General features: G+C 41.9%; 1 protein-coding gene across 1 annotated transcript; it reads right to left on the bottom strand.

Moving 5' to 3' along the window:
* Positions 1–354: 354 nt before the first annotated feature.
* On the bottom strand, positions 355–17,133 carry LOC310871682 (high-affinity choline transporter 1-like; the record flags this gene model as incomplete). The annotated part of the gene is made up of 11 exons (XM_083783322.1): positions 355–365; positions 1,728–2,066; positions 3,934–3,963; positions 6,895–7,470; positions 10,479–11,040; positions 11,651–11,868; positions 12,452–12,539; positions 14,137–14,285; positions 15,156–15,311; positions 15,924–16,037; positions 16,950–17,133. The coding sequence occupies 11 exons, from the start codon at positions 17,131–17,133 to the stop codon at positions 355–357; spliced, it is 2,427 nt and encodes an 808-aa protein (XP_083639448.1).
* Positions 17,134–19,221: the final 2,088 nt, after the last annotated feature.

Raw genomic sequence — 19,221 nt, 5'->3', positions numbered from 1 at the left:
TTTATGGTCCGTTTATGTAAAATAATCATAGGTCATGAAATGGATACTCACGTGCTAAGTGATGCACATTCCGGATCATAATAATAAAATATATAAAGAGGGAGGGAGAGAGAGAGAGAAAACATAACTTTTAGAAAACTGATACTTTACTGGCAAAAATAAATTACATTAACTTATATAGTGCCTACTGTGATGCTACTGTTTTAGTTACATTAACAACAGCTGAAGTCTTCACCATGGTAGCACATGGACCAAACATGTGATATGTGTGATATAGGGCACATTCGGAAATAGCGCACTGAGCGCACTGTGCAATGCAAACTAATAGGCGAGTGCGGTATTTCCGAACGCGCCCTAAAAGTCAGCTTGGAGACACAATAGCAATAATGTCATCACACACTACACAGTACAGTATAAACTGCATGTTAAGACTAAGATATTTATAATAAGTACAACTTAACTCGTTGGATGCTCATGACCTTAATACTAACTGGAGGGCGTTATTATGCAAATTACACAATAGCCTAACTTTAACACTTTAACATTATCTAAGGACATGTCCGATCTCTTCAGTTAATGACCTGCTATTGTGATATATTTTATGTCAATTTTAAAACACACATGAAGTAGAATAGGAGGACATGAAGTAGAATAGGCTTGATACTCACTTTCTAAGTCACGTTCACATTCATAATACATGTAAAAGACAAAAGAAATCATAGTTAGAAAACCGAAAAACTTCACATACATAAAGATGCAAGGCACCAACCAATGTAGTCCCATGGTTTAAGATATAGAACGTATATTTTATAGTTTTACTCATCACTACTCAGTCAGCCAGAGTAGTGTGTGGTGTTGCAGAAACAGTGCCCTCTCGCTGTATTTTGGTTTGTTTTGCTTCCCCAAAAAATAAAAATGTCTCCCTCCAAGGCTCCACCAAAACAAACAGTGAAAAAACATCAAAATGCAATGAAATTAAGTGCGTTTCTGCAGGTAAACACCACTACACCGATTCCTCCAATGGCTGATGTTTACTCAGTAAACAAACCAATATACAGTATAAGTGTATACAGGTTATCTGCACATATCTAAAGTGAAAATGTAATGACCTTTAAGACCTGCTTAATACGAAATTGTCAAATATTACGTAAGAAAGAGGCAAATATTGTGAATGTGAAACTAGCCGAGCTTGTTGTTTGGATATTTTCTATTTATTTTATCTGTGGAACTGAGTAAAACTAAATGTAAATGCCTACAATTCCAAGTGCTTGTCAGAGTGGGGGGGCCAGTTCAAATATGATTATTATGTTTGGGAACCCTTGGTATGATATTTTTTTCTATAGAGGGTATGCGCATGTTTAAAGTGAATGGCACATCGAGTGGCAAATCGAGTGGCAAAGCAACATGCAAAGTGAGTTTAACATTGTTTAATGTTGTTTAATGCAATCAGATAGGACTTTTCTGTTTAGATGAATGGGTTGTCAAGGCCTGGAAGTCGTTTTTTGCCACATTTCTGGGTTTGATGATGTCACGGCTCACGCGCATACCCTCTATTGTATTATTATTGTTTAATTAACACATAGGCAAGGCAACATAGTATTATTTTGCAGTTCAAACTATATTGAAAGCATAGTACCGATAAACATGATCACAATATGCATTATTAGGTCAAGGTTAATAATAAAGCAATGTGCCACTGCCAGCATACTTACGAAAAGTAGACTTACGAAAGCACACCAATCCCATGGCGATCTCCTGCTCCTTCCTTCCATATTTGACGCCACAGATGTAAACGCCGTCGTCCGACCTCCGGTAGTCTCTGAGCGTTAGAGTTATGTGGCCTTTCTTCAGGTCCTGGATGTTCAGAGACAGCCTGCCCTCGTGGCTGCCCCTCGCCTCTACCGTCTGGCCGTGCTTGTAAAGGTAAATGCACTCCGACTCCCGGTACCACTTGACGGTCATGTTTGTCGCGTTGGTCTCGGGAAGGAGGCAACACATGAGGGTGACCTCTCTGCCGAACATACCCACGCAAAAGCCTTCGCCTCTAGTGACAAGCTTAAAGTTACCTGTGTTTGGGAGTATAAAACGATGAATTATAAAACAATGACTTACATTAAATGTAAATGTGGTGTAACTAACACCTTATAGCATGGGCTCTGACCTACGTAAAATGGCCCCTGGGTGTATATTGTGAGCAAGCAGAAATTCTGGTCTTAAACTTCACACAGGCCCCTTTTCCACCGGTTGGTTCCCAGTGGGAACCGGTTCAGTTCTTTTTGGTTTTTAGTCCATGAGCCATATAGCTCCAAAATTGAAACGTTAATTATGAATTGTGTGCAAAACCATACCTATATTAGATTGTTATCACCATTAAACTTCCCCAATTGAGTACTTACACGAAGACAATGATATATTGTATTACAAATTTTACATTTTTAAATATGCAAATGAGGCATTATGTAGGAAAATATGCAAAATAATCAAAAATATGAAAAAGCTACTACTGTGGAAGGGTTATCATGTATTAATTTACTTGTATTGATCCTATAAACAATTTAATATAGGGTATAGTTTGCCCATCAATTTTGGAGCTCTGGCTCATGGACTAAAAACCAAAAAGAACTGAACCGGTTCCCATTGGGAACCAACCGGTGGAAAAGGGGTCACAGTGTACAGTTGTGGTTCTCAAAAATAGCTACGTTTTTTTTTTTTACATTATTATACAGAATATAAAACACAAATCAAACATTTTCAGATGGTAGATCTGTGACCATATCCTTGGCACAAAAATGTGTGTGAGAACCACTGATTTTGAAGGTCTTTGTAGAATCATACCCCACAAGGGGTCAAAACGTTGTCATCCTTCTAATCTAATAACATTCCTGTGGGAGCTACGGAACAGTGTGTGGACTACTTCTCCTATAGAATCAGCCCCAGGTCCTCATGGGTTAATAGCATAGAGTGTAATAGCACCCTCCGCTCCCAATAGGGTAAGTGCAGACGGCAGTGGACAAATTTCACGCATACCCCAAGACTATACTGCAAAAACCTGCTTAGAGTGGCTGGAGACATGCAGCAAAAACCTGAAAAACTGCTGCTATTATTTCAAAAACCTTGCTAACAAAAAGCTCTATACCAAGCTCCCCACTATATAACTATTTCTAACAGCCAGTTTGACCAAATTTGCAATGTGACATAGCTCTGTTTATCCAATGCTGTGCCCACCCTCCAACCCCCCCCCCCCCCCCCCCCCCCGCCGCCCCCCCCACCCACCAACTATACTTTCCCCAGTTATTATGCTTGCTTTGGCAATGTAAAACTCTCATGCCAATGAAGCTCCTTTGGATTGCGATTAAATTAATAGATTATTGTTGCCATATCAACATAGATTGTCACTGTTCTCAAAGGTCTGGGAATCAAAACCTCAGTATTTCTAAAATACTGATCGACTATGGATAGATTAGATCATGCACACAGACGAGAGCATGACATGTTCTCCAGCACTGTAGGAAGTCCACATGCACAGCACCCATGGTTGGTACATGGTGTTTACTCTTTAAAATATGTTTGTGAGGGAGAGGTTGCACCACTCAGTTCACACGGGTGTGATTTTTTAATGTTATGGACTCCCCAAATTAATATCTAATCACCCGGAATTGTGTTCTTGATTTAAAATATATATATTCAATTGTATTATTATTATTATTATTATTATTACAATTGCATTTTCAAATGGCTGATGTATAGGGTTAAAGTGGTTAATGCTTGCTTGGGGGCCCCCTGGAGCCCACCAAAGGTCTTAACCACTGTAGCCTACGTATCATTGTTTTGATAGAACAACAGATGCAGATCTCTACCACCCCTACTCTGCAAGTTAATACCAGGAAGTAAGAAACACTAAAACCTGCGTGTTGCAACTTGAGAGTGACCTACCACGAACTCTGGACTTCGCCATGTCTCCTCCTGAAAAGAAAGAAAAGAGACCAATTAGCCTACCTCACACTAAACATCCAACATACAATAATGTGTGCAGCATCTTGCAATCGTATTTGTTTTTACGGTGATGTCGGATATCAGATACTCGACCCAACCTGACCCTGATCACACTGAAACATCCAGTAAATAAACATCTACATTAATCATTGAGATATTGAGATTATCTTACCTTGCACTAATTGTTATATGCTTTAGATACGAAATGCAAAAAGCGGATTTAAATCCAAACAGAGCTTCGTGGCTGCCTGTCAGTTGTCACTGACTAAAGTGAAATTCTTCATTTCAGAACCTCCCACTGGAGGGTTGGCTTATTGACCAGGCTGTAATGCCTCACGTTGGCCAGTAGGTGTCGCCACACCCGCAGCATAGGCAATGTTTTGTAAATGCAATACAGTGGAAACAAAACCCTTTATCCTAATTCCTAAAGTGACGCGACACACAGGTGCGGAGCTCCTCCCTGGCAGTGAGAGGATTCAACTGGCATAACAAAACTACTATGAGAAAATAAGTTCCAAAAAAGACCATTTGTCTTACACAGCAAGAGGAGAGGATATGCCAGATGACACATAAATCATTTCTGTAGCCATAGTTGAAATAGAATATTCACCAATAGTACACATGCACCATCCTGTTGTCTTCGTAAATATATTAAGCTAGGCCCCTACTGGCCCATATGTATAGCCTATATTAAAATTACATTTAAAAAATATTTTGAAAGAAACCAGTTCTTGTTAATCCCCAAATGACTTTGTTCCCGTTTATTCATGACCGGAATGGATGACGCATATTTTATCATTGTATATGAGTTATGACTAAATCCTATACAGTAGGTGGAATCTATCTCACAGTCTCAGTGATCCATGCCATTGTGAGCAGTGGGTCTGTTAATGAGCCAACACTCTCATGGAGATAAACCTGTTCCTGTGGAGGGAGGACTTCAAAGACTAGTTCTACTTGCTGTCTTTCAAGAGGAAGGTATACATAACTCACTATGGCTGCCAAATGCCAATCCTGCCATGCCTTCTGCAATACCATCTTAGATCAAATCCAGTTATTTCATGTGATGTAATAGTGATGGAATAGTGACATGGTTTTGTTCTTGAAGCTGTCACCTTCTCAACACTCCAAACAGGACTGCACACTCCACAGGTTCAATAATTATGCAATAGAACGGATGTTTATCATGATTTATAGATAAATATGTATGTTAGGTGTGTCAATTTGTCTGTTTATCCTTTTTACAGGAGACATGGCAGAGGCCAGGAGAGGACATGAAGGTATGGTCCTTACATATCAAGAATCAAGGGGGGTTGATTTATCAGTCACTCATAGGTACAGCAGCACAATGTTGGTGTTCCACAAGTCAAGAGATTGAAACAACAACAATAATAATAATAATAATAATAATAATAATAATAATAATAATAATAATAATAATAAAGAGTATAGGAGGATATAATGTGACATGAAGCACAACACACTGAAGTGTAACAATTTCATTATTATGCTGCTATTAACGTATATGCATATCAGTGGAGCCTGCCTGGCAAATGACATGGGGGGTCCTTTTTTGTGGGCTTGGCCGAAAGTGGGCGTTACCAAAAGGTGGACGTGGCCATGGCCGCCAGAAGTCTGTCAGATTTTGACAGCTTCAAATTAGTGTTAAACATAATATAACCCAATTGACTCCAGTCCTCTCTGTTTAATATATCTATATAATGAAACTATTTGTTGCCACAGTTTGACATCATTGAAACATGTTTTTTTTTTTTTTACTTGGTATATGACATGCCCATAATAGGCACGCGGTCGCCAGGTAGTGGTGGATCGTAACTAAGTAGCCTACTATTAATTTAAGTAATTTTGAGCTATTTGTACTTCAGCCCTATTTACAGATTGCAGCCATTTGAAAATAGCCCATCTACCAGCTCACACTGTGTCGCAATGCATTGTGAGATTGTATATCGCCTATTTTCCAACATTTGAAAACATGTAATGTGACATTCTGCATAATGAGTACTTTCTACTTTTGCTACTAACTAACATTTCCCATTCACTTGTCTGGGCACACAAGTCACTTGTCCGGAGCACAAGCACACACAAATATAGTGAACTAAGTTGGTTTCGGTGAATACATTGGTTTGAATATTGAATGATTATTAATAGTCTGATCTTGCATGTGTTCCAAATACACAGCATAGATTGTCCTATCCGTGCATGGTTAACAGACTGACCTTGTCTGCATTTAAACTTGTAGCACTGAATGTTCACTCACCCAACAATTAATTCCTAAGACTTGTAGTTGGTTTGGGGAGTAGTTTCATATTAATTTGAAAGTTATGGCAGAACATTTATTTAGTAAAATATCTCCACTTTTCACTGTAAAATCCTGATGTTTCGGGGAATGGGTCACTCAATGCAAAGTCAGAACTGAACTGTCAGAACAAGTGAAAGTTTTCACCCGTCAGTGATGAATGTAACTGTTAAATGTGAACATGTCAAATAAACTGGTTCTGAAGCTTGCATCTTTCAAATGTTTATTTTCATAAATTCAAAAACAATTTAGACCAATGTACAGCTTAGGCATTAGCACTGGGTAACATTATGATACATCATGTTGATTTTCTCATTTAATTGTCAATGGCATTTAATGTTTGTTGGCACAAAAAAGGCGATTTGATCAGAAAGTAAACTCAAATGTAGTAAACTAAATTCATTTTTCATTTGTCTTTGCCACCATTAGCTCCAACATCTTGTTCTGCTGTTGCAGTATTTGGCCCAACATCCCCAATTTTTCTGTATGGCGTTGTGATATCTGTTCTGCCCTCCTCTCTGCCGCTTCTTCCCGTTCCTTGGCTTCTATTCTATATTCTTTAAGCCAAGTCGGCTCCTCTGCACTTTTTCTTTTTCTTTTTCTAGCTTTGTCTTGGTCATCTGGTCCGGTGGGTGGTGGTGGAGGTGGTGGGGTGTAGATGGGTGAAGGTAGGACAGGGGTGAATGGTGCTAGGATGATGTTGGAAGGAGGCTGAGAGTTGGGCAGAGGTGTAGGGATGGTGGCTGGTGGCTTAAAACCACTGCTGCTACTGGCCGTTGACAGGGGGTTTATGTTGGGGAACTTGTGCAGCAGAGCATCCAGGGCAGCATAATAGGGGCATGTAGCTCTGCCAGCACCAGACCTCTTATTATGGGCAAGTGTGTCCTTGTATACCTTCAGCATCCCTTTCCACTTGTTGCTGCATTGTGTACCAGTAAGTTCATATCCTCCTTTTCCCATTTCCCTGGCTAACAGCTCCCAAGCCTTTTTCTTGGTCATCTTAACAGAGGAGAAGTTCTCTCTGTGCTCTTCAAAGAGAGCGATGAGGAGCAGGATAGCAGGATGCGTCCAGATGAATCCTGCCTCAGGCTCAGCTGACTGCTGCTGACTGGACTGGCCCCGACTGGAGTCACTGGACACAGTGTCCTGCTGACTGGACCCTAAAACAAGTGAATGAATATAATTGTAAGAATGTTAAGGGTAATTTGGTTTAAGTGTGCAAGTTTAGAGACAAACAGAACCAAAGTGTTCCAGCAGGACAACTATAAGGCTACTGAGTTATAAGACTACTATCATTTATAGCAGTTCTCAAAGTGGGGTTCAGGGACCTTGGCTGGGGGGGGGGGGGGTTCCCAGTAAAATGAGCAACAGTTTAATTTACAGTTTAATCCCCGGGGTCTGAATAAACATGGGCCAGCCAAAGTCATGTACATGGTGAAGTTGGTGAACTAACACTTGTATATGTTGATGTACAGTAGGCTACTTAGCCATAGCTTAGCTTCCTCTAGCCCTAGAACGGCTCTTGTTGTTACATACAGTATGTACAGTATTTCACATACAGAGCCATAGAACACGCTCCTTGATTTGTGGTAGAACGTTAACATGTGCGGCATAAATGTGATAAATGCTCCGTTTGTACTCACCCATTAAATTATTCCAAGTGAAAAATGGTCCTCTAGTTTTATATCCATGTGAAAGTTCTGGCACAAAATGCGTATTTAGTGAATTATCTCCACTTTTTCAAGAGATGCACACGGACGCCTTTCTCTCCGGCGAGGGGGGGCACGGAAAGATCGATGAACCGATTAAAATACTTCCTGTTGTTTACCAAAGACGTCATCACAAATTGACAGGTGCCAGGTGTGCTGACATTTGCTCCCACCAATATTTGCCTCTTTTCTCCAGTAAAGTAAAAGTACCTCGAAATGTTACTTGTGTAGCCTACTTATGTAGCCTTACTTTCCACCACTGCTGGTAAAGCACGTTGTCTCTATGTATAGTAGCTCAGGGCATGCTCTATGATTTAGCCAGGGCGCCCGAGCCGGCGATCTTCAGGTCGCCACAGCGGTTAAACTGTTAACTGTGAGTGGACGACACCATAAAACACTAGGCCTACACTTGTTTACAATAGGGCCCACCATTTTCAATTAATCAAAGAGACATACGAATATACACTTCTATATAGCCAAAAACAGGAAATCATCATAGAGGTAAAAAGGGGGGAAAAAAACATATACAGTGACACATATTACACATACACACAGTGAAGTATTTAGAGAGGTACATGAGTATCTTGGTGGTGTATCGAATGTTGTGGACCAGACCCATTGCAAGAGGCTAGCTACTCTAGGGGGTTTTCATGATTCTGAATCCATTCCAAGCATTCGTTTTGCATGATTCTTTTTATTTTTTTATTTTTATTTTTATTTGGCCATAACCACTTACCCAACTGTGTCCAAATGTGATGCCGTTTTTAGCCCAAGAAGTAAAACTTGTGTAACTCCTCATGCTGAACAACTTTCGTGTTCTGACTTTTCACCTCTGACCTTTAGATGTCCCACCATTTTGCATTATATGAAAAACAGTTCAAATCTATCTACTATAAACTTTGAAAAGGCGTAACTCGTCTGCCAAAAGCCATGGATCTTGTTTAGTGAACTATGGGGGTTCCATAATATGCTGCACTTTTTATTGTAAATAAGATAAGAGAGACCCTACGTCTGTTCTGTTTGTAAATAAGCTAAGAGAGACCCAACAAGTGTTCTGTTTGTAAATAAGCTAGAGAAACCTAATGAATGTTTTGTTTGTGAATAAGCTCAGAGAAACCCAACAAATGTTCTGTTTGTGAATAAGCGAAGAGCTAAGAAGCTAAGAGTGTACTGTTGTGAAAAAAAACCTGTACATTTTGTGGAAAAAGCGGAAACCCTTTACTTTTTTTGTGAAATAAGCGCTCAAACTTTCTTCTCCCCACCCCCCCACCCACACACACACACACACACACACACACACACACACACACAATCTCTTCTTCACACACTTTTACTTTAAAAAAGCCGTCTCATTTCATCAGTCTGTTTCATTTCTATCCAAAGGCCCTTCAATTATGGAATATTAGTAAGGATTACTGTGATTATGGTAAGCTCACATATCATACATACCATACTTCACTGGCAAAAAAGGACCCCACTTTGGGAACCAGCGCAGTACAGGACACAAATAGATAACAGTCATAGATAGCAGGTAATCACATTTCAATTCCAGATTACTCATTTAAAAAAAGAAAAAATTTGTTTTTTGTTGAAAATAAATAGTATAGGCCTACAGAAGTCCCAAAGCTCCTGGTAAGGAAGCTGAGACCATATCTTTTAACCCATTCTGAACGGACACCCATTTTGGTGTCAGCATCATGTTATGCTTTAGCTATACGAGCGCGATACGAGCTTGTAGGTCTGCTATTTTTTGAAAAATAGACATTTCTAGAATCTGATCTCAGGTCAGAATGGGTTCATCAGACCAGTGTGTGTCCGGCGGAAACCTCGTTATGAATCTGATCTCAGGTCAGAATGGGTTAAACCAGATTGTGATATGCTGTGAACATATGGATGGGGCATTGGTAGGTCTTCAGGAGGAGTACTCCATCACCACTAGTAAGACGCCTGAGGGCGAGAAGCGACCTCGCCCTATAAGGGAGAGGTCAGATCAACATATGGAATGTCAGAACAAATCAGCTCCATACAGTATATGGAGATCTATAAGGGAGAGGTTGCACGTATGCATCTGCCTCGTTGACGGCAGACTGCTGGGCGAGCGCTGGCGTTTTGGCATGCAGGGGTCAGATCAACATGGAATGAATTCTGTACTGGCCATATATGGAGCATGTCTTGAGTGAACAGGGTTTGATGAGGTCAGATCAACATATGGAATGTCATAACAGGTCAGCTCCATACAGTATATGGAGATCTATAAGGGTGGTATAGCGGGGACATTCTCTTGAGTGTACAGGGTTTGATGAGGGCCCAGGTAGGGCCGGGCCTCCATTCTTGGGCCTGTTGAGAACTCTAACTGACGGGAAATGCTCAATTCCATAGTTAACTGCGACCTTTGGTCGCAATCAGAGTCCTTAATCATCCGTTAACCTACATAGACCATAGAAAATAATGTTACAAACGGGTGCTGTCGATCACCTCTGCTCTCTCCGCTCCGTTGACACCCTTTGCCCCTTCCGCCTCCCCACCCTTCTCCCCCGAGACACCCATAGGTACCAGGAAGGAGCCTTCCTCCTCCCCCGAGGCCCCCAGGACGTCCCAGGAAGGCGGCAGCACGTGGCGGGCGAACAGGAGGCGGGCCAGCATGGAGACCGAGGGAATGACAAGCAGCGTCAGCAGCATTATCAAAGTCCTGAAGGGAAAATACTGGACAATCTCTCCAGTGGACTCGTCCTCCCTCCAGCCAGGGAACAGCAGCACGGGGGGCATGTCGATCATTGGCTCCCCGCTCAGCAGTCTCAGCAAGGTCCCGAGGAAGAGGCCGGCTGCCGCGCCATACCCGTTGGCGCGCCTACAGTGCAGCACGCACAAGAGCTGGGGGAAGATCATGCAGTACAGCAGGTCCCCGCCCAGCAGAAACAGGGCACTGATGCTGCTTCCTGCAACGAAGGCCACGCCTGTGCCGGCCACGCCCGCCAGCAGCACGTTGACGCGGATCACAATTCCACATTCCCTGTCTGACGCCTGGAGAGAGAGAGAGAGAGAGAGAGAGAGAGAGAGAGAGAGAGAGAGAGAAGGAAAGACACGTTAGTTATTTAAGGGACATTTCACCGCTGGAAGAAACTGCTTTCACTCAATGTTACCGGTAATAGTATTTGTAGTAGTAGTAGCACAATTTGAAATCTGCACCCTATGGCCAGAAAAATAAGGAAGTCTGTGTGTTTACTAGGGTTTGACTGAATTCCTACAATGACCATATTGCTTTGGTGCACTGCCCCATCTTGTGGATAAGGGGGAGGCTGCATGAAGGTGTAACTTGTAGTCCAGAAAGGAAGTGAGAGCACATTTTCACGACAAAGTTTGGCATCATTACTAAAATATCTAAAAACATTACACACAGATTTTAGAAAAGTTTGCTGCTCAAACCTTTTCATGTCAAGGACTCCCAAAATTATATGTATTTGGCCCCTGACCCCCATCTCAAAATATTTTGTTCTAGCGACCCCCCCCGGGAGGTTTGAGAACCACCAGACAGTGTGTTAAAATGGTTCCAAATGTGATGGAACCAATTCTGGTTGAGTTCTTTGCATGCTTTTTGACCCTTTTTCTCCCCAAATGTAGCCGTTATGCCAACCTGTTTCCTGATGATGTTCTTGTAGATATTCTGAGTGAACATGGATGCAAAAGAAAGCAGCATAGAGTCCATGGAAGACATGACGGCTGCAGTTAAGCCTCCAATGCCCAACACTGACACCCAGTATGGAGTGAGGTTTTGCAGGGCCAGCGGCAGCACATTAGCTGCCTCCCCGCGCTCAAATGGAGGTGGAAGACCATACTGGGTCTGGTTCCAGTCTGAGAATGGGAACCGAAACAGGTATACCAAATAAGTGATGAGAAGAAGTCAATAGTTGACTCAAACTTAAGCGGCACAATGTCATTGTTTAAACAAATAAAATGTAATTTTCTCCAATGTGTATGGTAGAGTTAATACAAGATAACTTAAATACAATTGTGGTGGTTGTATTTTGTCTCATTGCTCTTCTATTGAGACATTTAGATTGTGTTATGACCTAGGCACAGGATCTGACACAGATTTTTACCTGAAAATCAACATTCAATTTATCCCCTGAGCAAGCAGGCAGGCTCTATTAGCTCAATGATATATATAAACTTGCAGTTGCGCAGAAAACTGGGTTCAAATCCCGGGTAGAAGAGAGGCTTTCCAATCAAACGATAACAAACTTTAGGCTACAAAACTAACTCAAACTAAATAAATCATACAGGAAATCTTCTTAGTTTAGTAGCTAAGTTAGTAGGCCTATCCAATATTTTTATTTAAAAATAGCAAACATAAAAATAAAAAAAGAATCTGCTATGGCTAATCAGTTGACCAAAATGTAATAATACGGCAATACGTCGTGTGTTTCTCACATGCCTGCAGTAGCAGCCACTGCTCCTGTGATGACTGCCGGGATTCCTATGATGAAGACCATGACGGCGGCAACAAAGCAGGTGATTTGAGCCTGAACAGGTGATGCAGCAGAAAGCACCCGCTGGTAGAACACCTGGTATGACAGACTTCCCAGGCCCTTCAGAGCATGCAAACAGACACGCACGCACGCACACAGACACGCACGCACGCACGCACGCACACACGCATGCACATTTATAACATTCACTCACATTCACTCACATTCATAAGACACAGTGATGTGATTTAGAACATTGGCTCTCAAAGTGTGGTCCGGGGACCCCCATGGGCTACTTGAGGGGGTTCCAGGGGGGTCCTCCCCGGCAAAATGTGTTAATATAGCATCAAAATCATTTGAACCGCTTTAACCCTATATATTGTACATCAGCTTTTTGAAAATCTACAAGCTCACAGTGATTCGCAATGCGGCATGCTTGTAGATCTGTTTTTTCTCTTGACAACACAACCTTGCATGGGTGTCCTTGACACTAAATACTTTCAGATGGAGGTCTGCGACCAAATACATACTTGACATGCAGAGGTTTGAGAAGCAGCTGGCTTACGTAGGCCTATACGAAATAAAAACTAACCAATAAGAGAAATTCATCCATCCATTTCCCAGCATCCTGCAGCTTCAGCTCCCCAATCCAGAGCTGCGACTGTAAAGGTGTCATATTACTATTAGATTAGTGCTTCTCAACATGGGGTCTTCTAAGGACCCCCAGGGGTCCTTGAGGAGGTTCCAAGGGGACCCCAGATAAACAACCGATACTTAGGAACTATAGGCTAATCAAATGGATCCTTAATGGGTCTACTCTGTATAACTCGGAGAGAGTGAGAGTGTACGTATATGGTACCCAGTGGTTTTACGGTGCATGTTGGAGCCTGCGGCGCAGACATTAAAAAAATGGGAGTCTATGGTCTAATCTAATGTATCTCACACTGGGGGTCCTTGAAATTAAAAAGGTTGAGAATCACTGTATTATATGACGATGACGACGACAACGATGACAACAATGATGATGCTGGGTTGAGAAGCAGGAAGGGAACACAGAGCCACTGGGAAGAGAACAAAGAGAGAAATCAAACAACACTGAATGATTATACATCACAGAACAGACATATCTTTTCTGTCGGGCAACACCAATAAGGCAAACTACAGTGGCTTCAACACTTGTATCACTTGTAGATAGTTGGTTTTACTGGCAGAGCAGCATGAATCAAGCTTATTATGTGCAGGGGCCATTGCTATGTTGGCTTGTGGTAGACATTTTTGTCAAAATTCAATTTTTGCCAAAGACATGAGTATTACCAGAAACACGTAAAGAGCTAGCCCTGAATGACCATAACAGCTCTGTAACTCTGAGAGAGTACAAATGGACACTCTCAGAGTTAAGGGTGTCCTTGCAAATGAAACGTTTGAAAAACACTAGTTGGACTATGGAATATGTCATAGTAAAACATGTGTCTTATCATATTCTGAAGAAAACTCTTGACATTCAGTGATTGGTTCTCGTGATCAAAAGAAAAACATGATAATGGTGCAAAACATGAGGAAAATCTCAAATCTACCACGGACAAGGCCAATACGTCTTTTCCGCGGACACATCTGTCTGTGGTGGACATGTTGATTGATGGGCCCTGCTCACCAGGCAGACGACAATGATTATGAGCTGGATGATGTCGGTGTAGGCCACAGAGTACAGGCCTCCCATCAGGGTGTAGGTGATAGCCACGGCTGCAGACAGGACGATGGACCAGGACGGAGGGAGGTCCAGGATCACACTGAATGTCACCCCTGAGAACACAAAAAAGAAGGGACTCCCACACACAGTCTTTTTAAGTAGGCTATGTCGGGCACTCGGCTTGTCCTTCTCCTACGCACCTGTCGCCTGTAGGTGTACTTTTTTACTTAAGTATCAATACTGCAACATAGAAATACTCTGTTACGAGTACAAGTCTGGAACTCAAGTAAAAGTATGTATTGGTATTAAAATGTACTTGAAGTACCAAAAGTGAAAGTTTTCAAAATGTGTATGTATAAAAAGTATTTTGAAAAAAATCTATTTGGCGGGCATTTCACCTAATTCCTCCTTTCATTGTCAAAGGCAAATATGAGACGTTTGTGGACAAAAGCTGTATATACAGTAGGCCCCTCAAAAAACACCCCCGACCTACCAAGCTACCGACCTACAAATAATGTAAAGATCAGACCCGTGTGAACTGTGAAGTGAGGGGCGCTCTTATCAATCATAATTATACAAGATATGAAATGTAAGATGACAACTGAATTTATGTGATAAGCCCTGAGCTGAATTAAAACAGTTGCATTGTGTTTAGGAAAGTCGATTTGCTCGTCCACATATAATGTATCCTTTCATTGTCAATGGCATTTAATGTTTGTGTTGCCACTGATTTGTTCAGACACACATGACATAAATTCTCCTTTCATTGTCAATGGCAAATGTGACACGTGAATTGTGACGAAAAGCTGTATATACTGTAGGAGGGGCTAGCGGCCCTCAAAAAATAAGAAAAAACGACCTACCGACCGACCATATATGGCGGGACCGCGATTGGATCTCGCTGTCTCTCCAGAATGTTATCCTTGGGGTTAACTTTTTTTTATCCTCCAGGAACTTTTTTTTTTTTTTACAGTATGACTGACCTAACCCTGCCAGGATGACGGCCACACACAGCAGATCACACAGCAGGATGGGAAGCAGCAGGGCGGTGGTGACGGCGTTGCCGTAGCGACGCTGAAACGGATCCATCATAGTCACATAACACTTGACCCTCATTGGCTTGGTAAAGAACAAGCCTCCTGTTGGGACAGAGCATATAGTAGTTGTAGTTTCTGTGTGGGAACTGGGAAGTGAATGTGATATTGTTTATATATGTTTTTGGTGTCTTATGAGTTATAATCCTGTAAGGGATGGGTCTTTACGTCAAAACATGAAAATAAAGATTAATTCATTCATTTATTCATAGAGGCCAAGGGAAAAACCTGCCCTGCATTTTTCACATCTGCCTTTTATAGTGAAACCAGCAGGCCATCTTATGTAAAAGTATATATAACTCATTCAGTTCAATTTTACACAAATCGGTATACCCATAATGTCTATAGTCATGCGATCTAGATGGATCTGTTTGATTTTCCATATTCCATTCTGATTGGCAAGATGGTTTGCAGGTGTGGTCCGTTTCGAACAAAACCAATACATAACTAAATCTTAGCCTTTTCTTTAGCCTCCAAGGTCGTCAAGGCAAGGGCAAGCACTATGGCAAGTTTTCATTGAATTTGGAATGGATGCCACGTTTCTTTAACCTGACTTTGCCAGATGGGGGCGGTATTGGGTAACCATGTTCCCCACTGTGAAACAAATTTGTGTAGCAAGCTTCTTGGATCTGGCAGCGTCAGGTTAACGTTTCTTACCTACAATGAAAGTCACTACGTAGGCCAGGGGTGCTACAGCCCAGATGAGACCACGTGAGGGAGTGTAAACCATCTCAGCAGTTCCCAGGATGTAGCCCGCTGAAACCCAGGTGGCTGGTGGTGACAGATACACGAAGAAATCAAAGCGGTTATTATTATACTCAAACATGACGATACAAACATACAACCACAACACCAGGGATTGAAGAAGTACTCACATTCTTTACTGAAGAAAAAGTATCAATACCACAATATAGAAACAAAAATCGAAATGTACTTAAAGTACCAAAAGTAAAAGTAGTCATTAATGTAGAAAGTCCCATTTCACAAGTTGTCAAATGTATAAAATGTATATATTTTTTTATTTACATCTACTGTCTGTACAACATCACAATATTATTATAACAAGCTCACATGTTGCGATGCGACTTGTGAGCTTAGTAGATCGGCTATTTTCAAATAGGCAATGTACAGTATAGGGCTGAAGTTATTTTCTTTTGTAATAATCAAAAACCTACAAAGTAACTATAGTAGTAACTAAAGTTTTCAATAATTACAGTGGGGTAAAAAGTTGTAGTGGTGTAGAAGTACAAATATAGACCTCTCGACAATTGAAACTACTCAGTACCTCACAACACTGATGTCCTGACACTATGCACTGGTTCTCAAACACTGGGTTGGGACCCATTTGTGGGTCGTGGACACATTTATGGGTCCCTTTATTTTTTTTTGTTTCCTACATTTTGTTTTTAATTATTATTTCAAAACATTTTCAAGAAACCCAAAATTGACTTCATTGATTATTTTCAGTCATTTTGTTTTTGAAATAAAAGAAAAATCTAATCAATTACATAAATTAGAAAACAAATTGTAGATCTGCTATCTTCACTATAGTTGGTCCAGGGCAAACTCATTTATTTTTTGGTGTCTTGAGCTACTAAGTTTGGGAACCACTAGCTATAATGTCCTGTGTGTGCCATGCAATGCACTGGCCAGCACACAGCAGCTACATAGGATGCTGCTCACCTGTCATTGTGAAGATTCCAATCCAAACGTTGATGTCGCGTCCCCCTACGATGGTGACCTCACTCCTGGGACCCACACACTTCTTCTCCTCCTCTCTGGACTTCTTAGATGCCCAGATGCCCATTGCCAGGATCAAGACATAGAAGACCAACAGCCCCACCAACCCCCCTACGTCTACAGCCATTGTCAAACTGTAATAATCACAAACACATAAAACATCATAGATCACATGTGTGCACCCACACACACACACACACACACACACACACACACACACACACACACACACACACACACACACACACTCCCTCTCTCTCTTACGGTTGTGTGCACAGTCCTGCTGCAAAGTGAGGAATGGTCTGTCATGGGAGTAACCTAACTGTGTAGTGAAGCTATACCAGTGTAGGCAAACAACCTCAAATGAAGCAGATTAGTTCATTTTACAAGGTCTTGCTATGCACCAAGGTCCTTCATTGCCACCCCCAGTTTCTGCCTACTGAAGCACCGGTCCTTCATTGCCACCCTCAGTTCCTGCCTACTGAAGCATGTGTCCCTAGCGATGACATCAGGGAACGACAGCTTTCTACCTCTGGTCCGCCCTGAGGCAGGACTCCAGAGAAGAAGGGAAGATATAACCTCATTGTCAGCTCTGTAGCAGTGGCCGGCAAACTGTGCTCTTCTGGATCGGACCAGTGAAGAAACACGGGGAAGGTTGCCGTATATTAGATTAGTCGATGGATGGCTCTTCCAAGACAGATTTTGCGCTCTCATTAGAAGGCGGGTGTAAGTGCCATCCAACCGATTCTCTTGTTTCTTTGAAAGTGTCCATGTCTGGCACGTAAGGACTAGGCTCTGTGGGTTGACTCCTATCCGGGCCCCACCTACGTCTCACCAGGTCCACTCCTGCTCTCACCAGGTCCAGGCCCTGTGCGTTACACCAGACTCCCAGCACCAGGCACCTCATTCAGGAATGACGGATTCTCGAGCCGCAATGGTTCATATATAATATGGTAGCACATTGTGAACACAGAGTAAGATTTTAATATATTTATCAACCATATTTTCTGAATTATTAAAACGTAATCTCCTCTATATTTAATCGTAACGAGGGGATCGTATCACATCAGTAATGCAACCTAAAACATTGAGAAAACTGGCAAATTAAACAGTGATATTATACCTCTTCTGGTGTAGGGTCTTCTTCTGGTGTCATGTGGCTAGAGAAACAGTCAGAGGACATTTACAGGTCGATTTGCATCAGCGTAACGGGGGACATTAAAGTTAGGGACAAACATTGATTACAAGATTTTAAGCATTAAAAACACATTAATTTACACATTAATTTGGCGAGAAGCATTAGAACTATAATAAGAATTTTGTTGTTATTTTTTAAATGTGTAACTCACCTAGAGGCGACAGGTGCGTAGGAGAGGGTAAGGTGCCTGACAATGAAAGAGAACAAACACCTGCACACTGTCTTCAACTTTAGTAGTAAACAGCAACGTTTCGGCCTTCATCAGGCTATCTCATAAAGATAGCCTGGTCAAGGCTTATTTTACACAAGATATGCTGTATCTGTACCTGGGAACACAAATGGCACAGAATACTGTGCCATTTGTGCGATTTTTTTCCTATTTTTTGCTGTCCTGAATGGTCACGTTTGTGACCTCAAGGTTTTGACCTCAAGGTTTTCTTTTAAGTGAGATTACGTCTCTGCTGCCTGTAAATCATGTCACGTGTCAACCATAGGCTCCAATTTACAACTAGTGGCCTACCTACTATGCCTGTTGGGTATGCAGAGCTCAAGAGTTCAATGTTTACATCGGCAGTGGCTCAGGGGTAGAGTGACCGGATGGCAACTGCAAGGTTCCCAGAGTTAGTGTCAAAGTGTCCTTGAGCAAGACTCTGAACCCCAAATTGCTCCTGATGTGCAGGTTGGTGCCTTGCATGGTTTCCCCCGGCATCCATGTGTGAATGTAAATGCTGACTTTATATAGCGTCTTTATCCAAGGCGCTTTACATAGATTGTGCATCAATTCACCCATTCACACACCGATGGTGGCGGAAACCGTGCAAGGCACCAACTAGCACATTAGCAGCAATTTGGGGTTCAGTGTCTTGCTCAAGGACACTTCAACACTAACTCTGGGGAGCCCGGGTTCAAACAGGCAACCTTGCGGTTGCCATCCAGCCACTCTACCCCTGAGCCACCGCCATGTGTGTGAATGGGTGAATGTAAAGCACAATCTATGTGAAAAATATATATAAATTT

The sequence above is a fragment of the Protomyctophum parallelum genome (assembly GCF_964188405.1).
Source record: "Protomyctophum parallelum genome assembly, chromosome: 1".
Taxonomy (NCBI): Eukaryota; Metazoa; Chordata; class Actinopteri; order Myctophiformes; family Myctophidae; genus Protomyctophum; species Protomyctophum parallelum.
This window is presented reverse-complemented; position numbering and strand designations above follow the sequence as displayed.